This window comes from Chaetodon trifascialis, chromosome 16, assembly GCF_039877785.1.
Source record: "Chaetodon trifascialis isolate fChaTrf1 chromosome 16, fChaTrf1.hap1, whole genome shotgun sequence".
Classification (NCBI taxonomy): domain Eukaryota; kingdom Metazoa; phylum Chordata; class Actinopteri; order Chaetodontiformes; family Chaetodontidae; genus Chaetodon; species Chaetodon trifascialis.
Window position 1 is genome coordinate 18102788 of NC_092071.1, and position 24674 is coordinate 18127461.

A 24674-nucleotide genomic window follows, 5' to 3' on the forward strand; every position below is an offset into this window, starting at 1 on the left:
TCAATGTAAAAATGCTCCCTGACAAGTAAAAGTTGAACAAAAGTACAGATATATTATCAGCAAAATGCACTTAAAGTATCAAAACTAAAAGAACTTGTTCTGCAACGAAAAGGCCCTGTGTGTCATTATTATTTTACAAAACATTATTAGATTATTCATAGTGCTGTGTGAGTTCATAAGCATGCAGCATTTTACTGTTGTAGCTGGTCTACTTTATATACAGCTCAGTAGTTTAGACCAGTGGTTCACAAGCTTGGGGTTGGGCCCCTCCAAAGGGTCACAAGATAAATCTGGGGGTCATGAGATGTTTACTGGGTAAGATTCATTACTTGGACTTCTCCCTCTCTCTAAAAAAAAAAGAAGTAATTTTACAACTTTGGATTTCAAATTATTTCAATGAAACCATCTAAGAAGTTTGAAGGGGAAACCATGCTTCTCTGAAACTGCTAACATCTGGCATCTGACAATGTAGTGGACTTGTAGAATTAAGTAGGATGACAAAGAAATACTCAAGTAAAGTACCTCGAAATTGTGGAAGAGCAGTACTTTAGACAATTAGTCACTTTCCACCACTGGTTATTTGACTGTAGGAGGTATTTGTGACAGTGAAACACAGAGAGCCACAGGCAGTGGTCACCTTGGAAGGACTGATCTGAATGCTGGATTTTTTTTTTGCTTTGAGTAAGCAGAGCTGATGAGGTGCTGTCTGCTACCCCAAACCACTATCAATGCATTCAAATGTGGAATTCAGCAATAAGGTCAACTGTTAACTAAGTCTACCATTTAACAGTCACAATCAGATCTGATTTTGGTCAATTAAATGTTAATTTTTGATTGTTAATTGTGAATACTAAATCACGATCTGTGCACATTTTTGATTACAGCATCTTTTTAATAATCATGGTTGTATACATAAATGTTTTTAATTGCAGAAAAATGCAGATGATCCTGTGCGCAATCTAAAAAATTGATGCAATCTGCTTGGTTTAGCCAGAGAACAGAGGCTGCAGGTACAAAGAATGCACTGTTACAACGCTCAACACGAGATCAGTGGGTAAAGAAACAAGGACGGAGTTGTGAAGAAGAGAGAATGTCAGTTTGTTCTTAAAATGAATACAAAAATAGAATACGATGATCAACACGAATCAGCTCAGCTCAGATTAAAATCACTGTAAACATGAAGAATCAAGGTAAATAAAGGCTAAAAAACAGGACAAACAGCAGTATCAGCACATTTCACAGTGGGTGGATAGGTGAGAGCCCAGCACAAGGTGCAGTAGTGTGTGTAATGTGATTGTCCACAGTTTGCATTTTACTGCACTCAAGAGTGGCACGGGGGATGGATTCAAACAGGCGGTCTTTACGATAAAATGCATTTAAGACAACAATAACCTCAAGCGGTCAAACTTGAGAGGCGAAACATTCAAATGAATTGAACTGAGAATGCAACATATATTGTTAAATCTATTCTTCTGGGAGAAAAAAAACAAATGTCCACACAACCCTTGGGCAAAGTCAAACATTTTAACAAAGCAATTTAATGGCATGCTTACAGGAGGCTTGTAAAGGTCCTGAAAGCACCATGGCATGTAGATTGTGCACTGCTTCTAATTACTGTACACTGCTGAAAAAAAAAATGGTCTGGAGGACAGATCCAAGGGCTTGACACCATCTGCTTTTTACCATCACTGCAGTGGGAGATGTTAACAACAAACCCCTGTGCAGTGTGCTTGGAGAAGAGATGCTGGAGGACTGGCTGATGCTCGTGTCCCTAGCAACAGCCTTAGCTTTCTGATTCATGCAGGCACAAAGCCAGTGGAGGTGCAAATGCAGGTGTAATGCCATTTTCTTCTGGCACGAGTCCATTTTACTATGCTTGTGCCTGCTCGATACTTTTGTGGGAACATGGATTTGCTGAGGTACGTGGAGTGGAGCAGCTGGGAATGTTTATTCAGATCAGGTGGCGCAGTGTAATTCCGGTACCAGTTTGGCATGAAATTGATCACGTTTCCACCTGTTGTATTTGTTGCAGGCACACACAGGATAAGTTTTTCATCTCGCACACATTCAAAACCATCAAAGTCACGTGTAAATAGTGCCACATTCTAATTTATCTGTTGTCTGTTAGTTATCTGAAACTGCTTGTGGGATGTATGGGGTGCTTTTATTTCAGTTCAGTCAATCGCTGTAGCCGTTAAACAGCGGCAGAAGGAGGAAGACAGAAAGTGATTTGATTGGCCTTTATTTTAATACGCCCCAGCGGTACCTGCTGATAACCTATTCCTCTGAAAAATAATATATTCATCCTACTTTGGACCTTTCTCAAGGTGGCACCAAGCTTCTCCAAGATTCAACTTGTACACTGCCCTGACCTGAGAGCTGCAACGTGTTCTTCAGCAGCAGTGAGACTGCACTCCTGCTACCTTCTGAAGAGTCATAAAAGGTAAAAAAAGAAAACTTTGCCATCATATCTCCTTTTATGTCAGCATCAATTCAGCAATTCAGTTTCTCAACTCTGATTACGGCATTAATAATTCATTACTTCATATGATCTACAACTTGTCACTGCCATTTTCTTTTATTCATGGAACAAAACACATTCCCAGCTTTCTTGCCTCCATCAAACTGCTTTATTTTAATGACGTGTTAAGAAAAGCGGCGATCTGTTCCGAGCTTGAACAAAACCTCGGGACACTTTCCTACTTTTAGACGTCCCAGAGGGATTTTAGATGGGTCCCTCTGTGCACATTTAATGTTGACTGAGTTGTCTAGTTTGTCACAGTGATCTGGGACATTTAGGTGGTGAGCATTTTGAACCTTTTTTTAGCCTTTTTGGGTCAATGAATTTTGGATTGAATGCACCCGTCTGCTTCCAAAAAATTGTTATTGTTTGTCTTGACTCACACTTAGAACTCTGGAGACTATTAACTTTATAAAAAAAGCTTGAAAGTCTTGTTTATTGGTGCCAAAAATAAATGTGTCATAACTCATCCTGCCACAGAACCAGACACTAGCATGTGATTGTGAGTTATCACAATCTTCACATGCTGCATGACTGACACATGGCAGAGACAAATGAAATGATAAAGGCAGCAGTCATCTAATTAACAGTTGTTGAGACTCTGTCTGTTAAAATCACCCTCCTTCCATCCATCAATTAAGTGCTCATGTTTTTTCTGCTCTTATATTAAATGGGGTGTTTGCTCGCTCTAGATTTCTAAATGCTGGTGATGCCCTCCATCCAGTGTCTGTATGTGCGTATCCTGTGCAGGGTCACGAGGAGGTAAAGCCTCTCCCAGCATGGCTCTAACATCTTTCCTGTGTATATATATTTTCTTTCTGAGGCTCCGTCCTCTTGCATTTTTAAGTATTTCCAAAAGCAGAATTAAAAAAAGACATGAAAAATCCATCCATCGCTTCTCTATACCGCACCTCCTTTCTGCTCTGGGTGACTCCCAGCATGCATTGGGCAAAAGGCAGACACACACTATAGGGGCACTTTAGAGTGCCCAATTCAATTGACCTGTTGTGTTTGGACTGCAAAAGCAAACTGGAGACTTGCAGGTATGACTCAGCTCTAACCACTGACTATGCAACTTATCAGTGACCACAAGTAACATTTATAGGATGAATGCTAAAGTCAGTGGACTATAAAAGCCACACAAAGTTTGTTAACATTAGCCACCATAAGATACTGTTCATACCAGACCAGGTACAGTAAGGCTGTAGCAGCAACCTCCCCGAGTGTATTGAAGCGAGCAGTGAAGGCTTTTATTCCTTATGAACTCATCATCATCAGCTGTAAGAGACTGCGTGGGCTCTTCACATAGTATTGCTTTTATCACACATGCCTTTAGTTATGCACTTAGACGCTGATCACCTGTTGATGAAATAGTTTTCTTATTATGTTTTTTTTTTTTCTTTTCTTTCTTAAATTTGTTTAGTGCAGCAATCTTTGACAGCCACATATGTTCTTTTTCTTTTTTAAAGTCTTCTGTGAAAATTACTGGTCCGAGCAGTTCAGGTTCACCCAGTAGATACGTGTTGGAATGAAGAAAACAACGTCAAACAACAACAAAAAAAATATACATCATCCGTTAGTCGCATACTGAAAGGGGAAGCGCTGATGCAAACCACCATTCCAGCCATACAGAGTGCAGGAAATCAATGCACATAATAAGAGATGTGTGTGTATATGAGACACAAAGCAGAGTTTCCGCTCTTACCTCAGCCCGTATAAGACAGTGCCATCAGGGTGCAGTCGGATCATACGGTTTTTGACTGTCACACCATGAAGAAAGGACTTCTTGTCATTAAGGAAGTAGGTGTCAGGGAGCCAGAGCTGGTCTGCTACACGGTTGTCCAGAGTCAGGTTTAGTTTCAGCTCACCATAGGCCAAACGCTTATCTCGCCAGCTCTGCTGGAAATACATTGTGATGGTGTAGTCCTGGGGAGAAGGAAAAGCTTGTATGAAGTCACAGACAAAAACAATTCAGCGGTACAAGAAGTGATGAGCTACGGTAACTTTTAATCTTCTTATTGCCTGCCAGCGCCCAATGAAAGCAGATAGAGTTTCAGAAATAGTGTGCATGGCTCATCAAACCAGGAGGAACACATGGACATGACGCAATCACAGGCCACAACTGACAGATAGTACCATATGTAATATATGCAAACAAGAACATGGTGGTGTGTATGAACAGACATGAAAATACAACAAATTAAAAACCCCTGTATGCAGTGTTTCACCACAGTGTAATTTAATGAAGGACAAAAAGAGGAATAAGCAACTCTGATAGAGCTAAAACAGCAATAAAAGAAATGCATCTGCTATGCGGGCACAGCAACACTATTTTTATGCACTGAGATCATGAAAATTGTTTAGCTTTTTTATACAATCAGGGAAACTAACCTGCTCAGCATTTGTAAGACAGAACATGGGCAGCAAACCAATAAATACAGCTGTGCTAGTACTCCTGTATAATACTGTATCTAACTGGAAAAGCGCTCAAGTGGAGATATATGGTCTGACAGCTAATGCATCATTGCCCCTCTGGTCAAAGTATTGTAGTCTGCAGTCAGACCCATGAAAGATACGCACTGGCTTAATTTTCAACCTACACAGTCCAATGATTTTAAATATTGTGTGCTTTAACAAAATTCATTTCCATGAAAGGTGCAATTCATCTCAGATCACACAGCAAGTGAACCCACACTTCACGTGTTTGTGCATGATTCATGTTGAGACATCTAGTAACCCTTCCATCCTGTTCTGTAATTAATCATATGAAGTGTTTTGTGTTGAAAAGCATCACTCGTGAAGAAATGAATGAACACTCAGCTCTTAATGAGCACTTAGCCATACTGCTGATAAACAAATCAATCAACCGTCTCAGTCATATCAGTCATTAAAAATTAGCCATTTCAAATGCAGACTTGGTGAAAAACAATAAACCTTTAGTGACACAAAACAGCAAGAAGTTACAAACACTGACATTTGGTGAGAGCATTTTTAATAACTCGCCCCTCATCAAATTATAAATTCATGCAATAGCTGTTGTCATTGAACATTTAATATACATATGGACATTAATCAGAAGTGTTCTTTTGTTCTCACACTGAACTCGTGATTCAAAGACGTTCAAGAGCAAAGACATCTCAAGCAAATCGTGAACACGTGGAACAAAGTCCGCTGTGGATTTGAACAGGTTGAAAATCGTCTGATCACTCCAGAAGATGAAAGACCAAAGAAAGAAGAGGGTGAACGAAGGCAACAGAAAATAGAAAAGCTGCCTCACCACATGGGAGGAGTGAGCTGCACTGTGAGTGACGATGTCACGCCGAGTGAAATAAAGAGAGCGCTAAGGGACAGAGTGACGTCATCACTCAGACGTCAGCCATATTGCCTTCTTCAGTCCTGAGCCCGCATTCCTGACTGCTCTCAAGTCAGCATCAGAGCAAAAGAACATGCACTGTCTTGCAGAGTAGTGGAAAGATTACACTGTTAACAAATTACCAGTAGTTCAGGGAGGATGTGTAAGATTCTTGCCCACCACAGAAACTCTGTAGCAGGACCCTCAGCCTGGCTCCGTCCAGTACAACAGTCACTGTCAGTGTTTGGTTGGTGGAAAGTCAGTGTATCATGTATTTGTTGATGCCCTGAAAACTGCCTCTGGTTGGCTGGCTGCTTGCCTGAAGGTGTGTGGGAACTGGGGAGATTAGCATGAACCCTGTGCGTGTTACACCCTCACTGTGAGCGTGAGGATGAACCGGACACATAAGAAGACACAAGACAAAGAAGCTTGTAACTCACCATGTTTACTTCTGAGATGGAGTCAATGCTTGCTATGTTGATGCTCATTCCTACGATGACTGGAGGACCTGAGGGAACAAAGCAAAACTGCCATGAGGAGAAAAGTACATAAAGAATAATGCACCAAATGCAAAGTACATTGATGGAGTAGTGATAATATTAAATTAATTGGATTTCTAACCTACTTAAGTTCTTAAACACATATTCCAACTTTTGAAGTTTTCAAGTCCTCATTTAAAACATATAACTCATATAACTAACCTGTGACAGCTGACTTTATAAACTGGTACATTTTTGAAACTTTTGAGATTTCACCCATACATCAGACTGCAATATTCTTGGTTGAAAGACCAACATCAGGCAGAAGATCTGCATCACTCAACTCTACGAACTCCTGTTCAAATGCATATGCTTCGCTTGTAGTGTACAAAACACAAGCGACAAAGCAAATTTAAATCTACTTTTGTTGCTTCGGGCGTGTACATAAAACAGAAAGTATAGATCGGTTACTGTCAGAACCTTATGAAACAGCGCTGAGGAAACGCACTCATCCATACTAATTTCTAGGCTGGCAATTCATGTCAAGGAACAGGAAGAGCAAACTGTGCCTCATTTACATGATTACAGTACATGCTGTAGACATGTAAACAGCTATGCACATCATCTCGCTTACATGTACAGCAAACCCTTCGACCACTTCGATATTCACGCAACTTCAGGTTTACAAGGATAATCCATTCACAGTGCCCACAGTCACTCTAAACAACAGCTGGAGCTTCAGACAGCGGCAGACACGTCTTCACGCAACATTGTCGTCATTTTCAGTCATTTTGTGTGCTTGCAATATATATAAAATAACTGCCATGATAAATGACACCACGCGCCACAGCAGAGTATTCCCTGAACCTCGACGTCCAATTTTAAGACACCAACCTCGAGTGCATTCATTCTGTAGCAGTCAGCTCTTTTCATATCACGTTTAATTCAAACAATGTCTGGAATATTAGCATCGCACTACAACCACACCTCGTTGGTCAACACAGGCAGTAACACTGAAGAAGCTGGATGCAGGACTGCAGAGAAGCCTGGAGACCAGATTCAGAGTTTTCTTCCTTTTATCTGTTCTTCACCTTTTCTAGGAGGCAGCAAAACAAAGAAAACTGGCACCCACCACTTGAGAAGCTGCTCCCAGAGGCAGTGGATGTTGTGCGTGAAATGTTGACAGCATTTTATTATGAGACATCCTTTCTCTTTCTATATTTATGGTCTCATAATAGTTTCTATACATTTATAGCATTCATGTCACCTAAACACCCTTCCCCCTCCTCTTCCTCTTCAAACCGTGTCAGCCTCACACTGCGCCAGTGAGAATGATCAGGCCACAAAATATGAATTGCTGACACAGAAAACAGAAACAGCAGAGACAGTTCAGTGATTGGTTCATGTGGCAGTGCTGAATCAGTATATTCAGATAATGTCCCATGGTATTACAGTGGAAATGGCATTAGCATAAGGATCATAAACAACACAGAAAACAGATGCACTACAATACGCACTTTATCATGTGTATCATTATCATACAGTCTTCGTAAGTCCTCTCACTGACCCATTGCACACATTAAGAACAAAACAGATGACGCAGTGACGAGAAATGCACTGCACAGTTGTCATACCACCCTGCTCAGAAGCAGCTAGAAGTTAGCTGCCTGTTCTTTGTTGGATTTGTCCTTGCACATCTGTTTAAATCACTTCTTTTCACAATTCCTCTCTTCTTTCAAACTCTGCAAGGCCTCATTCTCTACACAATCGCATCAACGTAACGGAACAGCCATGAGCTAACAACATCTGTGAGCTGTAGTCACTGGGAGCGCGTGAAGCTTTAAACTTAATTTTGAACTACATCAGTATGCATTTATTAATTTTTGGTAATAATGTGATATAGTTTGCATGTTTTATGTGGCCAGGAGAGGGTACAGACAGTAAAGGCTCACAGAGGGCGGAGTGATTCATTTCTATGCTCTGATGGATGGATGGAGCTCACAAAATAGACTTAAATCATGACTGGTGTGCCGAGTCTCTCTTTGACCAGAACAGATCTACAACTTTCCCTTTCTTCTGAGTCCTCTCAAAATACAACGCTTTGAAATGCAAAAAGGATGGAAAACAGATCTTGACAGTTGCTGCAGACAGCAGGAGTCATGGGGATGTTTATGGGTTGCAGACTTGCATAGTTCAGAGCCCATAAAGGTTTTTGACAATGTATTAAAATTGCTAATATAACCCTCATCTGTCCAAATACCTTCACAACCCTGAAATAAAGAGTCTGGGTACACGAAAAGGCTCTACGCCTATACTTCCTTTTATTGAATATGGCTAAAAATACAGTTCAATCAACGTTGTCAGTCTGCACTTTACCCTCTCTAACTATAGTAATAACAGCATACACTCACAAAGTGTGTGTCTGGCTTCAGTTACTCAAAGCATGGAGCTCATTGTACATCCTGTTGTATGACATTAGAAAGAAATGAGCAATGACATTTGACTAAAAACATTTTGTCTGTAGAAAAGTGTTAATAAAATCATGTTTATGAGCATTAGCCTGATGATCAATTAGCCTATCGAAACCCTTGCTTTGATGGATAAAACTTCAAGTCAATCAAGTATTGTCTGCTCTGATTAAACAGACAATCATCAGTGATTTTTTTTCCATATGGGAGAGACTTCACCTAATCCAATGTCCACTTATTAAATATTCAGACACCACCAAATATTCATTGTAAGTTGCATCAGAACATTTCAGTCTATTCCCACACTCCAAAACAAATACAAACCAGACTTGAAAGCATAATGGGGTCCCAACACCCCACACAAATCTAAAACCAAAGTCTCACTGACCAAGCAATCGTGAAGCCACCATCACTGAATGAGGCTTAAACACGTGGTTTAATACGTGCTTGTTTGCATGCTTGGCCAGACTTAGACGCTTTCCTGCAGGGCACATTGCCAGGATCTGATCCAACTTTGGACCACAAGGACTGTTGCACTAAAACCATACCCAATAAATCATTTTGTGTCTTATTCCCGAGTGATGACATGTCTCTCACCTTAAGCACTGCTCTCTCAAAACCAAAAATGTACACTAACATCCCCAAATACACTTACTTTACTATTTTCAGTGCATGAATTCACCTGAACTGGGAGCAGCTATTTTGGTGCAGGTTGCAAATATAATTGTATTGGCACATGTGCTAAACACCACCTGGGTGTGTCACATTGCTAAATGCTTGGAAAGCCATGTAGCAGCTGTGTGGTGGGCAGTTTATGCAAATGTTAAGCAGTCGACACAGAGCAAGTTACTGGTGTTCTGCAGAGGCATCAGTCAAGCAGAAGCTAATAAGTTTGTTCCTTAGTTGATGGTAGAAAGAAACACTGGAACCAGCCACCGTATTTTAACAGAATAATATATGCAAGTGATATAAAAAAGTCATGCATGCATTGTAGTGAATAAAGTGAACTTAAATTCAGGGCATTGGATGAATACAATAGAACAGAGTGTTTCTGAGCCAGCAATACCAGCTGATTTGATTTGAGCAAATGGGTCATTTTTAGGTGGATTAATTATCTCATCTGGACCACTTGGTTAAAAATTTGAAAAATATTATCATAATTGGACTTAATTTACAGGCTTGGCACCAAACAAAACTTACCACCATTCTGTACTATCCTTGGTATTCGGGTCAGGAAACAGTCATCTGAAGCCTGAAGGGAGGTCACTGTACTAGTCTATGACATCAGAGTTCGGAGACAGACAGAGTTTCTAGTGTAAAACTGCTACTGAATGCCCCACTGAGGTGGACACTGACCATAATGTGTGTGTCAGACAACCACACAAGCTGAGCCACAATGATATGAAACTGACTCAGATCCATAACCTCTGTAAGATGTACCCTGATTCGTCTAAATGACTTAAAGATCCTTCCTGTGGGGCCCTTCGTGCAGATATTGGTTAATTATGATGTTTCTCTTCAAATGCTGGTGCTAAAATATTAACCAGCAAACCACTTGGCTGAAAAGGACCATCCATCCTCTCTCTTACATTCTGTAATCCTATTTTCTTCCCCCCACTCCTCCCACAACGCTAAATGCCCTGAAGCTTTGTCATATTCCCTGACCCATCTCTCTACAAAAAAGGGAAAAAGTAGAGCCATTTTCCATCGCACTTTGTGAAGGCAACCAGTAACAGTTTTCCCCAGAGATGTCAAAGTACATTCGTTCGCGAGATGAAAACAGAAAGCACCAAACCCCCCCTCTCTTTCTCTGTCTCTCTCTGCATATTTTGACCCTGCTTTAGTGAAACAGAGGCACTCACTTTGTCACCACAGCTTTCTCAAAATAAAACCGCTACCTGCACTTGCACGACACAAGTTGGGAGAACAGCACTTCTTTATGGAAAAAAAAACAAAAAAAAAACACCTTCATCTTTAAACCAGCGTCGCTCTGTTAATTGTCAACCAGCATTTCAACCATTGTCTTTAAACTGCTTGATTCCCCCCCCCCCCCCCCCCCCAGAATACTTGGAACTTGTTTAAAAATAGTACTCATAACTGATGGGCAACCTGATAACTGCAGTCATCTCTTGGTCTCTGCTTTTGTTCGGATTTCACATAAAAGGGAGGAGTGAGCGAGAGAAAGGCATCACACAGTCCCTAGACAAACCATATTGTCTCTGAACAATTAGCATATGAGTGTGTAAACAGTTTCCAATACTTTTCCAAGAATCCACTGAATGTGTCAAACTGCTCCCGTTCTGTGGTTTTGTACTTGGCCGATATCACAATAGGAGCAGCTTTCAACAGACATCTGATGATGAGCTGTATTTAGATGTGTTGCATTAAAACAAATTACAGAAACAATATGCACTGATGTAGAATTGTCAGCCAGTGTTGCCTCTTAACTGAACCCTGTGTGTGGCTCCCTACAAAACCAGGCACCATGACAGCACTCAGAGGGCAAAATTGAAAAAGGTGCTCTGTGGGTGTGTTTGACCGCTTGTGGCATGGTAGAATTATGATTTGCATGTTCTACCAGCAGGCACATGAGAATGCATCAGCACAAACTGATCGCAAAGGGTGGTAACAGTTGCTGGTGGTTATACACTATAAATAAGCATTAATAGAGGGGGGAACTAACGCAGGATCAATAGGCTTTGCAAATGTTTTAAGAGGTAAGACTCCACATGGTACCTTTAAAAGATAAAGAAATGTAACTTTGGTAGAACATTTCCATTTCAGTGTCAGCTCACACATGGACAACTGACTCTGACAGCTATTCAGATCTGTCTACATTTCATAGCTAATCACAACTACGATACAATAAAAGACAGCAGCATTTCACAGTGACAGTTAGAAATTTTGGGAAATTTGCTCATTTCTGTTCTTGTATAATGTGTTGACACCACTCCCACATCTGCCAGGTGAAGATACAGTAGTCAGCAGCTGGTTAGCTTAGCTTATCTTAGCTTAGCTTATCATTCATTCATTCATTCATTCATTCATTTATCTTCTATACCGACTATCCCTTTCGGGGTTGCGGGGGGGCTGGAGCCTATCTCAGCTGTCAACGGGCGAGAGGCGGGGTACACCCTGGACCAGTCGCCGGTTGATCGCAGGGCAACATACAAGATAGACAACCATTCACACTCACACTCACACCTAGGGGCAATTTTAGTCACCAATTAACCTAATGAGCATGTTTTTGGTCTGTGGGAGGAAGCTGGAGTGCCTGGAGAGAACCCACGCATGCACAGGAAGAACATGCAAGCTTTGCACAGGGGGGCCCCGCCTGAGACAGTTAACCTCTCTCACCCTGCTCACTCTCACAAGACTGCTGTCCCTTTCAGTCCTGAATGACTGTGGAAACAAAGTGAAAGAAAACCCACAGTTTTACAGTACAAGTCATTCATGCAATGACATTTTTCTACCATACTTGTTTTCTGAGTATTACCATGGCAACAAACTAACTTCTTAATCCACTATCCAATTGCTGTATAGGTCAGGTATCAATTCATAACCCATTTATACATAAAAAAAGGCTTTTCTTGAAGCTTCCGGTCCACAAGTAGTATTAGTCACCAAGTTTAGTCAGCCAAACAGGAGACTCTCCATATGGCATTCTGGGATTGTTCTAATGCATTCAGCTGTGTGAGACAAAGACTTTCTAAGCTTCAACCATCATCTGGGCACATTAAGATATTCCAGCACTCTTCTAAATGGCAGAATTTACTGCAGCACTGGGGCGTCTGGAGTTGGACATCAAGGCAGGGTGGACAATTTATCCTCTAGCTTTCACTGTGGCACCAGAGGTCATTATTATTAAATCACAGTGTGAGAATTAACACTGGGAGCAAACCATTTCAGTCATCAAGCTCTTCCTATAGAGCAGAGTGACCAGGAAAACTCAGATGACGCTTTGATGTGAAAACACTGACCACCATGCTCACGCTGTTTCCACGCCAAGTGGATATTGATCATTAACTGCGAAAAGCAGATAGCCATCTTAAAGGAGGGGTATTTCCCAACTTTCTTGATAGAGTGGCAAGAACGCAGATCATCACCTTTCACAAAACGTCCAGCTCTACTTTTAATAATAGCATTATTTATGATTGGATAGCAGTATTGCTGGCTTCCCTGGATATCAGCAGATATCCTGATTATTACAGCATAAATAATGTGCTAATGACTAATGACAGTGCCGAGTACATAAACTGATGAGCCACAGCATTAAAACCACCTGCCTAATATTGTGCAGGTCGCTCTCGTGCTGCCAAAACAGCTCTGAGCCATCAGGGCATGAACTCAGGACCTCTGTGGGTGTCCCGTGGTGTCTGGCACCGGGACGTTGGCAGCAGATTCTTGGGGAGTGTGGGTTGTGGGATGGGGCCTCCATGGATTGAGCTTGTTCCGCCACATCCTGCGGATGCTTGATCGGATTGGGATCGAGGGATTTTGGAGGCCAGGTCAACGCCTTGGGCTCTTTGTCGTGTTCCTTCAGCCGTTTCTTAGCAGTTCTTGCGGTGTAGCAGAGCACACTGTCCTGCTAGGGGAGGCCAGTACCAAGAGGGAATACCACTGACATTGCAGGGGGGTGTGCGCTTGCTCTATGACAAAGTCTGGGTGGGTGGTGTGTGTTAGGGTGGCATAATGTCAGTAAAACAATGCATCGTAACAAAACGATCATTGTTATTCACATCACCTGTCAGCTTTAATGTTGTGGATGATCGCAGTATATCATACTATCCATCCATCCATTTTCTATACCGCGTATCCCTTTCAGTAAATGTTAAACATTTAGAATCAGCAATCAATAGCTGCTGTGTACTGCTGCTGGGTATTGGGATGTGAAAACTACCACATTTACATTATGTGGTTCATGAATGGTGATGTCTGCCTATGATCCCCATGTTAAACATTTACAATCAGCACGTCATCCTCACAACATCTTAATTGTATTTCTGTATTGGATGATTGGCCCAGATGAGGGAAGTATTAGCAGGGTTGGCAACTTTGCGACGTCAATAGCTGCTGTGTTGAGCTCAGATGCCCTCTGTGAGTCAAAAACTAGCAAATCATGCATCGCACTGTGCTTATCATGTCTTCACTCCTTGTTGACAGTTTCCTTTTTTTAAAATTTAGCCTAGCTGTCCCCTCCTTTGCTTATTATCTATGTATGCTGTCCTCTCAACTCCAACAATGTGTCTCGACATTCAGCTTCCAGTCTGACAGTCTTATCTAGCCTCAGGGCAGACAAGCTACACTGATGTAGTGGGCAGTGAGGCTGCCCTATTTAACGTTTGCCTTGGTAATGGCACTTCACATCAAAACAATATAAGTTCAGTGTCAGGGAGGGCTCGTAAGATTAAAAGATCCCAACGTCAACTGGGGGCAGCGTAGACTTGTCTCTGTGGGAGCACACTGTGGAAAGGATCTCTGGTAATCTACCTACCACAGAGGCTGGACCTGTTAGATATGCAGATATCTAAGATCTCTAAATCCCATTATATCTGTCCGTGTTGTAGAAATCTGACAATCAACTATACCTGGACTGTAGGGTGCTGTAATGGGCTTTCATAGCCTAAAGTTAATGTAGTTCCCCTGGGTGTGTCTGAGCGTAACCAGCTGTGTGCTTGCCAAATTAGCAAAAATCATTAACAGTCTCCATTAGGGACTGTCAATGTCAGCCAAAGCTCTCTGTACACTTATTATTGGTTCCTCAAAGATAAAATATGTATATATGAGCAGCTTCATCTTCTGTCCCTGACAGAGTCTGATATTGGTTTCTTCATAAGTGTAGAAGAGTGTTGTCAAAAAACAAAAAACACAGTGGTTCATGTGTTTACCGACATCACCTATATATTCCTTTACTGATAAGCAAAGCATCATTAAATTGTAAGATTTTTTAGTGGGCTGCACGGTGGTGCAGCAGGTAGTGCGCGTGCCTCACAGCAAGAAGGTTGCCGGCTCGATCCCCGGGTCAGGCGGGGCCTTTCTGTGTGAAGTTTGCATGTTCTTCCCGTGCATGCGTGGGTTCTCTCCGGGCACTCCGGCTTCCTCCCACAGACCAAAAACATGCTCATTAGGTTAATTGATGACTCTAAATTGTCCGTAGGTGTGAGTGTGAGTGTGAATGGTTGTTTGTCCTTGAATGTGGCCCTGCAATCGGCTGGCGACCAGTTCAGGGTGTACCCCGCCTCTCGCCCATTGTAGCTGGGATAGGCTCCAGCCCCCCGCAACTCCGAAAGGGATAGGCGGTATAGATAATGGATGGATGGATTTTTTAGTGGAGTTTGGCATAGCATTGTCCATGAGGGAAAGTATAGCACATGACACATCAGTCCTTTGCTTACTCTGGTATGATATGTCTGCCATTTGAATAATTGCAGGTTTTATCAGATGTTAGGGGAGTATGGTCCAGAGACTGTGCAAAAGAGAGCAGAACACAGACTTGTGTAGATCCTTAATCAGACGAAAGTTAAGACTCCATGGACAGAGAGCTTGTGTGCATGTAATCAAGGCAGAGACAGAGCTGCAGACAGTCACACCTCCCTGCTGGTATCAGCTGGTTGTGTTTGGCAAAGCTGGAATTCAGCAAACTCAAAACGGTATTACATGAGTACTCTCTCGGACTATGAACATTAATGTCTGTTTTCAATATTGTGGTGATTTTCAACACACCCTTCAACCTCATGACATGTCTGAAAATGAAGCAACAATTAAACAATACTAATGAAAGGCTTAATTAGTTTGATATCTGAATGCAACCACAAGAGGGCGACATAATGATATTCCCTTACTACTGTATCTCCACTACTTGAAAATGTGATGTTTCAATAAATGGAGCAGTATAAATTACCAGCAAACAGGTGCTGAGATTAGGGACCGAGTTAACGCCTTTGGCATATCTGGGTTGATTCTGTACTTGTGCCAAGAAGAATGAGTTTTCAGCAGATGAGAAGATATCTCGTTTCACCTCGTTACATGATGAAATCTGATTAAAGAGGGTCATTGGAGAAGCTAGATATGATTTTATATGGTATACACAGGGAGGAGTAGCACTGTTCTTCCCCAGCATCAGTGAAACCTTCCCTGATGTTTAGATTTCATGTAAATTTGGAGCATCTGAACATTCAGTGTGCTCCAAATGTCAGCCCAGAGTATAAAAGATATCCAACTGGATAAATTGCATTTAAGTTCTGTTATTCCACAGATCAGTTGTGTGTGTGTGTGTGTGTATATATATATATATATATATATATATATATATATATATATATATATATATATATATATATATATATATATATACTCTGATAATCAACTCTGATATATATACTCTGATAATCAACCCATTGCCTAGCAACAGAGGGTTCCATAGCAACTGTGCAGCATTTTCCCTACAGTGTTGCAGGAGAGGCATGATGATTTATCCGAGTCTGTGTTCGCTTTTGTTTTCAATGGCTACTGCTCTCATGAAGCCCTTTTCTCCCACAAAAAAATCAACAAATAGAAGAATATATTACATCGCTCAGAATTCTTCCCCTGAATTTCGTACAGCAGCCTCATCAATTATTTCCATCTTCGTGCAATGCAGAAAAGGCACGTTGCCTCCCAAGCCACAGGTCGTCTTTGATAGACATCGACTGTGACTGAATGCAGAAGGTCTAAAACGTAACAATGACACCTTAAAATTCAGTTACTCGGCAGGTCTACTCAATGCAGCTCTATTATTGCACCAGTTTTCATGTTACCATGTCCACTACTGAAGGTGATCATGCAGGAGCATCACTTCCTGGTTGTGATGAATTCATCATAAAGTTTAGAGGCTTGAATTATTCCAGCTTGGCTCCGTATGAACGTGAAAATTCTGAGATCTAACAACCGATTTGTGTGTCATGTGTGAAGGGTACAGCCGAACTCTGACACTCTTAACACCCCACTTCCGGTAATGTACGTCAATTATGAGTATGGAAACATTTCCTGTAGCCTAAATGATATTTGGCAATAATATAAAATCGTATTCACCTGGCACACCTACACACTTAGAAACAAAATAGTGAAGCATCAAATCAAGTCATTATCACAGGCACAATGATAATATCTGCTGAAAAAACATTTTGTGTCATGCTTATTAACTAAATGGTCACATTAGCATCTGTGTAACGGATACGTTGGCGTACATCGAGAGGAAGGTAGTTCTATACTTTTATACATTAGTCCACAAGGTTGTGAATGTAGATTGTCTTTATGAATGAAGCTATTTAGGTCACCACAGGGAGCTATTGTAGTTGCCTGTACTGGCCGAATCCATTCATCCTGCACCTTCAAGACCTGAAATATCCTCACAAGTTCACAGAATGAGAACTCTTGAATGTGCCGTGTGCAGATCACAAGTCAGAAAACATCAACCATAGATTAAAAATGCTCATTTAATATTATAAATCTTTGTTAGAATTCAAGAAATATTCTTCCATTTTCTACATGCTCTTGTTCAGGCTTGTGAGAAACTGGAGCCTACATCCCAGCATGCACTGGGTGAGAGAATACACCCTGGATGGATGACCAATCTATCACAGGGCTAACACACATACAGGCTGACAAACACATTCACACCTACAGGCAATTTAGAGTTTCCAGCTGACCTAACCTGCATGTCTTTGGACTGTGGGAGGAAAGTGGAGCACCCAGAGGAAACCCACTCAGACATGGAGCGAACATGTGAACTCCACACTGAGAGATCACAGCTTTCAACAGACTGACACATCTGAACCCTGGACCTTCCTGCTGTGAGGCGACAGCGCTAACTACTCAGCCGCCGTGTGATCTTAATAAATATGCAAAAACATTTCTAAGGTTGCCTCACGAACAAATAACATTTCTTCAGGCTAACACACTGAGACAAAATGTCTCTGTGGTTGTCTCCGCTCCACAGTCCTACCCCAACCCATAACCATTAGGAAGACATTTCAAAAGGAGATGCTTCTTTTCTACTTCTTCTACTTTTCCACCGCCATCGCTTTACAATATGCATCATTGCTTGTGTATTTCTCATATATGGACATTGAGCAGATTTGTTTCTCACAAAGCAAATGTTTGTCCCTTCCAACATGGAGTAATAAAGCATTTTTACAGAAAATAGATATCAGAGAAAAGATGTTGCCGAGATCCAGATCTGCCACTTTTTGCTTTCTATGCATCTCAAAGTGGAAGACTTTGTCCACAAACCAGGCTGAGGCGCTTTGTGCTTTTAACTTGACTTACATGTTATTTGATGTGTGTCTATTAAGGCCAGGGCCACGAGGCAAAAGTTATAGTGCGACATTCCAAGTAAAGAGACGGCGTGTCTTAACTTTAACAAACGGTAATGACCAGGCAGATGAGGTGGAGAGTTTAGGTTGTGACTAGTCTGACTGTGGTCACACCCGAACTGAGAGAGGAACATGGAAATGGTAGACTAGATATTTCAGCATGAGTGTAACAAGTGTTACTGGATCTAAGACATGCAGTTCAGTTTGATCCTACTGACCAGACGCTGCAAGTCATCTGCAGTTATTTTTCTTTGAAAAAAAGGAAAAAAAAGAAACCAAAACTTGCCAGCCTTTAAAATGCCTCAAAATGATGAAATGATGTCACATTTTATTTGTTTTCTGCTTACTTTTTCAGATTGTATACATTCATATATTCTGAATAACCGAGCAAATACCTTTTATTTGTTGAATATATAATTAAAAACGTAATAAGAAATCAGCCTTTCTGTGTGGTCATTTTAACAATTTATTCATGGAATTCACAGAAAATGTGACAATGTCTTCTACTGAACAGCTATAAATGTAAAGTACGCTGCGACTATGGATCAAGAAACAGCCAGGTAAGATTAGTGATTGCTGGCGAATAAAGGGAAATCATTAAAGCATCTCTGGCACGAGGAGTAAAAAAGGACAGAAGAGACAGAAAAAGAAAATGATGAGGGAAAGCAGGAGAGCAGAGGCAGTACATCACAGGAAGCCAGAGAGACAGAGGATAAGTAAAGGTGGCCTCATCTTATCGTCCTATGCTGTCACACACCTCGCACCTGATATATGAAACCTACTTCGATTCCCCACTAAAAAGCTGCACATGAACAATGCTTCCTACTTACATACACAGATTTTGTCAGTGAATTATGAAACGCTGTACATATTACTGGCTGGCTTTCCAACTCATAAATTACACTCCCATGGGGAACATTATTAAAGTAGTCCAAAGGGATGGAGAGTGAATTACAGCAGAAGGTTTAGTTTCATTTAGTTTAGCAGACTTTAATGTAATCAGGTGCTAATACAATTTAAATATTATTTAAATGGATAGAATGAGTGTAAATGCAAAACGTGAGGGGAAATATCTCAACATGGAAGCCAATCAAAAACACACTCTGTTGTAAGTTTGCATAAGATTTAACCCCCAATGTCCTTACAGCGAATTAGTCAGAAACAACATTAAAATCTCAAAGCGATGCTTCATACGGCAGAAAGAGGTGCAGAGCTGGATTTGATGGGTCTGCTCTGCACAAACAGAGGACACTCAAGATGAGGCGTGAGTCATGATTCTGTTGCAAAGCAAAATGTAAAAGGGAAAGAAATAAAGACTCTTGAAGGTTAATATCTTGATCAATGGTGGAAAAAAAAAAAAAAAAAAAGGCAGCATGCCCGTGTACAGTATGGGCACTTGAGGACAGTGTGTGCCCACTACAGGATCGCACGTTGACAGCTTTAATCAATCTATTTCCATGCCGCTTTTTCATTTTGAGGTGAACGTTTTGAAAAAGTATGACCATTGGGAAAAAGATTTGTAGATATTTCTTTGTGAAACAACATCTTTGTCTCTGTAAACTGATCCCATGATTCAGAGCTAATCTCCTGAGTAACCTACATGTGCAGTCAATCCCAGTCACTTTACTGGCACGCCATGTGTTGGTAAGTCCTGCCGAAGCTGCCTGCATAATTATATTAACTTGTGGTAATTACATGCAGATCCTCCTCAACGATCATGGCTAATGTGTCTCAAGAGAGCAGGAATCATGAATTAATTCTTTATTAATATATTAATTTGTGACCATTGCACTAACTCTGGTGTGCATGCAAGGGAATAAGAGATCATGCTGTTGGCTGCAATTTTGATAAATTGGTTTTTAAATTAAGCCTGATTCTTTTTACTGTTTTGTTTGAGCCAGCAATTAAAGCTACCAATAAATACTTTCAAAGCAAAGACAAATATTTAGGGACTCTGGAAACTTGCAGGCAAAGGCAAAGACTCTTTTTAAAGGCGCAAAATTCAACACAAAAATTGAAATTTGTACCATGCTGTGACAACAGCCATTCTAAAACTGGATTTTGGGGGCTGCATTTCCATAAAACAGTCTTGTGCTGCACACCTCAGACGTCTTTTTACCCATGTGAATGGCGCTACTCTCAGCTTCTCCTGCGTTGCCATCTTGCGCGTGGACTTCATTTATTTGCACCTGAAATGATGATGCGCCAAAGGAACAGAGAAAGTCACTGTGCAGGTGAGATAAAAAAAGACACTAGAAAAAAAAAAAACCATCTCACCTCAAACAAAACAAAGAAACAACAACGTGACAAACAGAAGTCAACAGAGCTGGATAACAGACTATAAATGACAGACTCAATAATGAGGAAAAAATCAAATAAAAATAAAAAATAAACCCATGAAGAGCAAATGAAAAAAGTGGAATCAAAAGGAAAAGTGACAGTGTGTGTTGGGGTGTGTTCAAAGATGGAATGAAGGAGATAAATATGGAAGGAAGTGTGTTGTGTTGCTAGAGGAAGACAGTTTAGCTCATCGGTCGGTTCATACATACGTCTATATTTGCACTGTAGACGCAACTGAACTGTTACCCTTATAGGCAAAATGGACAGCTCTGTTCCAGATGGGTTCCTCTGCTTTTAATGGAGACCAGACAGTATAAATTATAAACTAAATGAGCACTTTGCAGGTACTAAATGAAGGTAGTCCAGATGATGTTTCAGTTTAGGAATAAATATACATCTGGCGTTCACAGTTATGCGGTGAGGATCATACACAGACCATCTGACCGTGAACCACATCAGCAGAAAAACAGCCTGTCAGGTCGCCACAATTACACGTTTGAATTATTTCAAGATGTTTGCATCTTTGATTGAAACTGATGACTGGATAAGAGCAGCCGCAGCATGCCCGCAACGTCAATGTACCCGGCCAAAAAAAAAAAAAAAAAAAAAAAAAAAAATCTTGAATAATGGATCATCTTTTGAAAGCATGCACTTAAAAAACAGTGCCAACAAACAGCCAGCTACTTGAGTTCTTTACTTCTCGTGATGACAAAGCTCAATATTTTGAGCTTCGGCCTTGTTCTGCGTTAACGTGCACGAGTCTAACACAGGTGTTTGCTGCAGGGTGGTTCATATATGAGAGATGTGCTGCACAGATCTGAACAAAATTGACATCAAAAGGGTCTCAATGCATTTTAAAATGTTAGCATGAAAAGTGCTAAAGTTTGGTTGACAGTTGAAAATCACTCTACTTCCTGATCCAGCTGCATGTAGGTGATAATTTATTTTAAAAAAAAAAAGAAAAAAAAAAGGTGTTATTTTCAGTATCAGAACACCTAAGAGAGCATTATCATGATTACAGTACGGTTTGCACAGCACAAAGCACAAGTTACTGGTTAGCCACAGATCAATATACTGTGCATTGTAAATTAATTTACAACTGATTGCTGATGGGAACTACTGGTTTGTTATATTATTTTAATGCATGAGCATTTTCCAGAGACTGGGTCTGTATATTTTAGACATGACGCTGCCCAAGGATTACAATGAATCACACAAATAAACTACAACTAGTTCATTGTTTCTTATTTTGCTAAATGTTTTTGTATATGTATAGCCTTCACAAACTCATAACACCTTAATTTCCACCTGGTCCTACATTGGTTGATACTGTACATAAATACAGATGTAGTACGAGACATAGTGGGTGAAAAGTTGCACAGGATGCAGCTGCAAAGGCCAATTAATATTAAGATCTCTGACCTTTAGCATATTAGTGCAGCCTACTCTTAAGTCTATCTTTTATATTCTTAATGTTTCATATCGTGGACCTCAGCATCTTGTTTTGTCCTCCCGCTCTGCATGATGCACACATCGTTTTTATGTGGAAACCCCTCGTATGCGGCCGGCTGCTGGAGTTCAATAATGAGATGGGCCTTTAAGCGGGCTTCCTGGTAGCGAGGATGACAGCATCTATCTCCAGATGCTGTAAATGACATTTCTTTCCTTGTTTATCTATGTGAAACAATTGGATAGCTGCATCTTGCCCTTGGCCAGCCAATCCTGGACCTGTCAAGGACACACCTCCCATCAATCACCACAGGTTAAAAAAGCGAGTCACTGGGGACCTTAAGAGGAGAGTTGAAATGGGGGGAAAAAAATGCCCTGCATGCAGGATGCCTCCTCAATGTCTGACCTAGGGTTTTTGTACTTTGCAGTCCACTGCGATACATTCTGGTGCAATTCTATCAGCATTTTTCTCCTTCATTTCAAAGTTGCTGAAAACAACACTTTGAATAGGAAGATGAAGTATGTCCTTTCTCCTGCATGCTGTCTCTCACCACCCTTGCCCTTTCTTTGCCTGCCTACATACACACCTCATTTAATTCAAATAGAAAATCTAAGTGAAGGGAAAAGCGCCCAGCTTGAGCATTTTTCCCGTGATTCCTAAGAAATAAATCACCGGGCATTCTCTCTTCATCAGGATAGATATCACTTGTACATGCCCCAACATCCATCCTGGGATTCTGACAACACTCTGCTGTTTTGCGCTGAATAGGCATTACTTTGAGACTGAGTTACGATGGCCTGTGCTACCAGCCCCTATGCAAAGCAGCCTGCCATTTGACACGAGGCAGCCCGCAGACTAAGAGATTGTCCTCAGTATTGCAAAAGTGTCCACTGGTCTTGGAAGAACTGCTGTCATATATCATTTAATAGCTGCAGATGGCAAAATGCAGGTTGCAAGTGAAGTCCTGCACCCATCAATCAGCGGTCATGTTCACAGAGGGTAAATCTATAGTGCGGGAAGTGATTTCTGTAAATAGCTGCACACATATGTTAAAAGCATTTAGCCTTATCTTATAGGACATAAAGGATAGCCAAAGATCAATTACACTTACATTACATACAGTGTAGTACATTAGAAACAGAATACAAAGTGCTGCAGCTCCTGCTTTTACTCATGCGTCTGGGCTCTCCCTTTCATATTCGGTCAATTAAGTGTCTATTCTACTCAGCAGTCTCACTGCAACTGATGTGCAGTTTCATGGCTACATTTACTGCTTTTCCATTACAAACAAGATCAAGCTGCAGCTGGGACTCATTTGGGTCAATGGGAAATGAGATCAGTAAAACCCAGGCTGCGTGTGGCAGACAGGGACAGGTGACCATACTTTGATGACATGGCTGCCGGCTGAACTGGCGTCGAGCTGCATCACACTGGTAAAATGAAAGCAGCCTATAGCCAGAGATCAGGTGCTTACAGTTACGGCCACAAGCTGCCTTACTGATAGAGTCAGACGCTCGCATCCCTGTGGTCCTGGCACCTTTTGATGCCTTTTAATGTTCGAAATCGTTAAACTGCGAAATGTACGCTAATGCTCCTTCAGTCGGAACCATTAAAGGCTTGTGTCAAATTCCTTTACAGTACATCGTGATAAATACTCAGTCCAGTCATAATGGAGCCCTGAAAGACAGCTGTGGTGGACGACTATGAGTATTATACGCAGCTATGGAAGCAACACAGCCTTCAATATACTGTGCATTAGAAGTATTTGCACATGAGCTGGGATTGCCAATACATACAGTAGGAATTATACATGGACAGTTTAATATGTAGTGTATATCTACACTTTGTAAATTAACTGAATTTGGCCTTGAAAATACAAATTGTACACTAATGGCATTATGCTAATGATAATATGCTTTCTTTTCCTTCTCAAGAGCAATATATTTTATAAATTTTAACATACAAAATTCACTCATGCATGAATCAGGCCTTCCTGTTAGATTCTGTTCTTTTTTTAATGGGTTTCAGAGGTGTTTCAGCTCCATAGTATTCTTTTAAGGTCTTTTGTGCTTTACCTCCATCAGACAGCATGCATGTGTTTGGTGACATGCAGTGGCAAACCTGCACTGCTTGGACAGTTTTGATAGGCAACAATAAGGCAGTAACTGTCACTGAATACTGCAAGCCTTAAGATTACAAACAGCAACTCCAAGGCAACTCCAATCATATGGAAGAAAATGGATGTATTCGCAAATTCTTTCTAGAAATCCAATTACAACCTGTACAATTACAATTTTAGTTATTTTCACTCTTTCCTGTGAATCTGCTTTTTGTTGCAGACTTTGATACAATGTTAACAATAGTAAAAATAAAATCTCTTTTCGAGAGCTTTAGGTGATGTCACAGATACTGTATTCACAGCTTTACACAACGTGCAATGCGGCAGCAGTCTAGTCACTGCAGTTTCATTCACTTTGGACTGTGAATTTAAAGATTCATATGTAATAATAATAATATGTATATGTATCTGCTTTTTAAGAACATTGTGGAGCCGTGTCCAGAGAGCTCAGCTGACATACCTCCTTTGTATTCAGAATGCAGTAGCTTGGAATTAAATAACCACTTAAAAGCACTGAGGACACAATTACCAATTAAAACAAGTTACTGTAGAACCAAAGCGTATGTCAGCGTCTGTTGTCTAGATCTACAGT

General features: G+C 40.9%; 1 protein-coding gene across 2 annotated transcripts in view; it reads right to left on the reverse strand.

Moving 5' to 3' along the window:
* Window positions 1-24674, reverse strand: part of gabrb4 (gamma-aminobutyric acid type A receptor subunit beta4) — a 53332-nt gene that overhangs the window by 14475 nt on the left and 14183 nt on the right. For both annotated transcript variants that reach the window (XM_070982695.1, XM_070982694.1), the window contains exons 3-4: window positions 6314-6381; window positions 4227-4447 (exon numbers count right to left, since the gene is read on the reverse strand). In XM_070982695.1, coding sequence (XP_070838796.1) covers window positions 4227-4447; window positions 6314-6381 — 289 coding nt within the window. The remainder of the gene's footprint in view (window positions 1-4226; window positions 4448-6313; window positions 6382-24674) is intronic.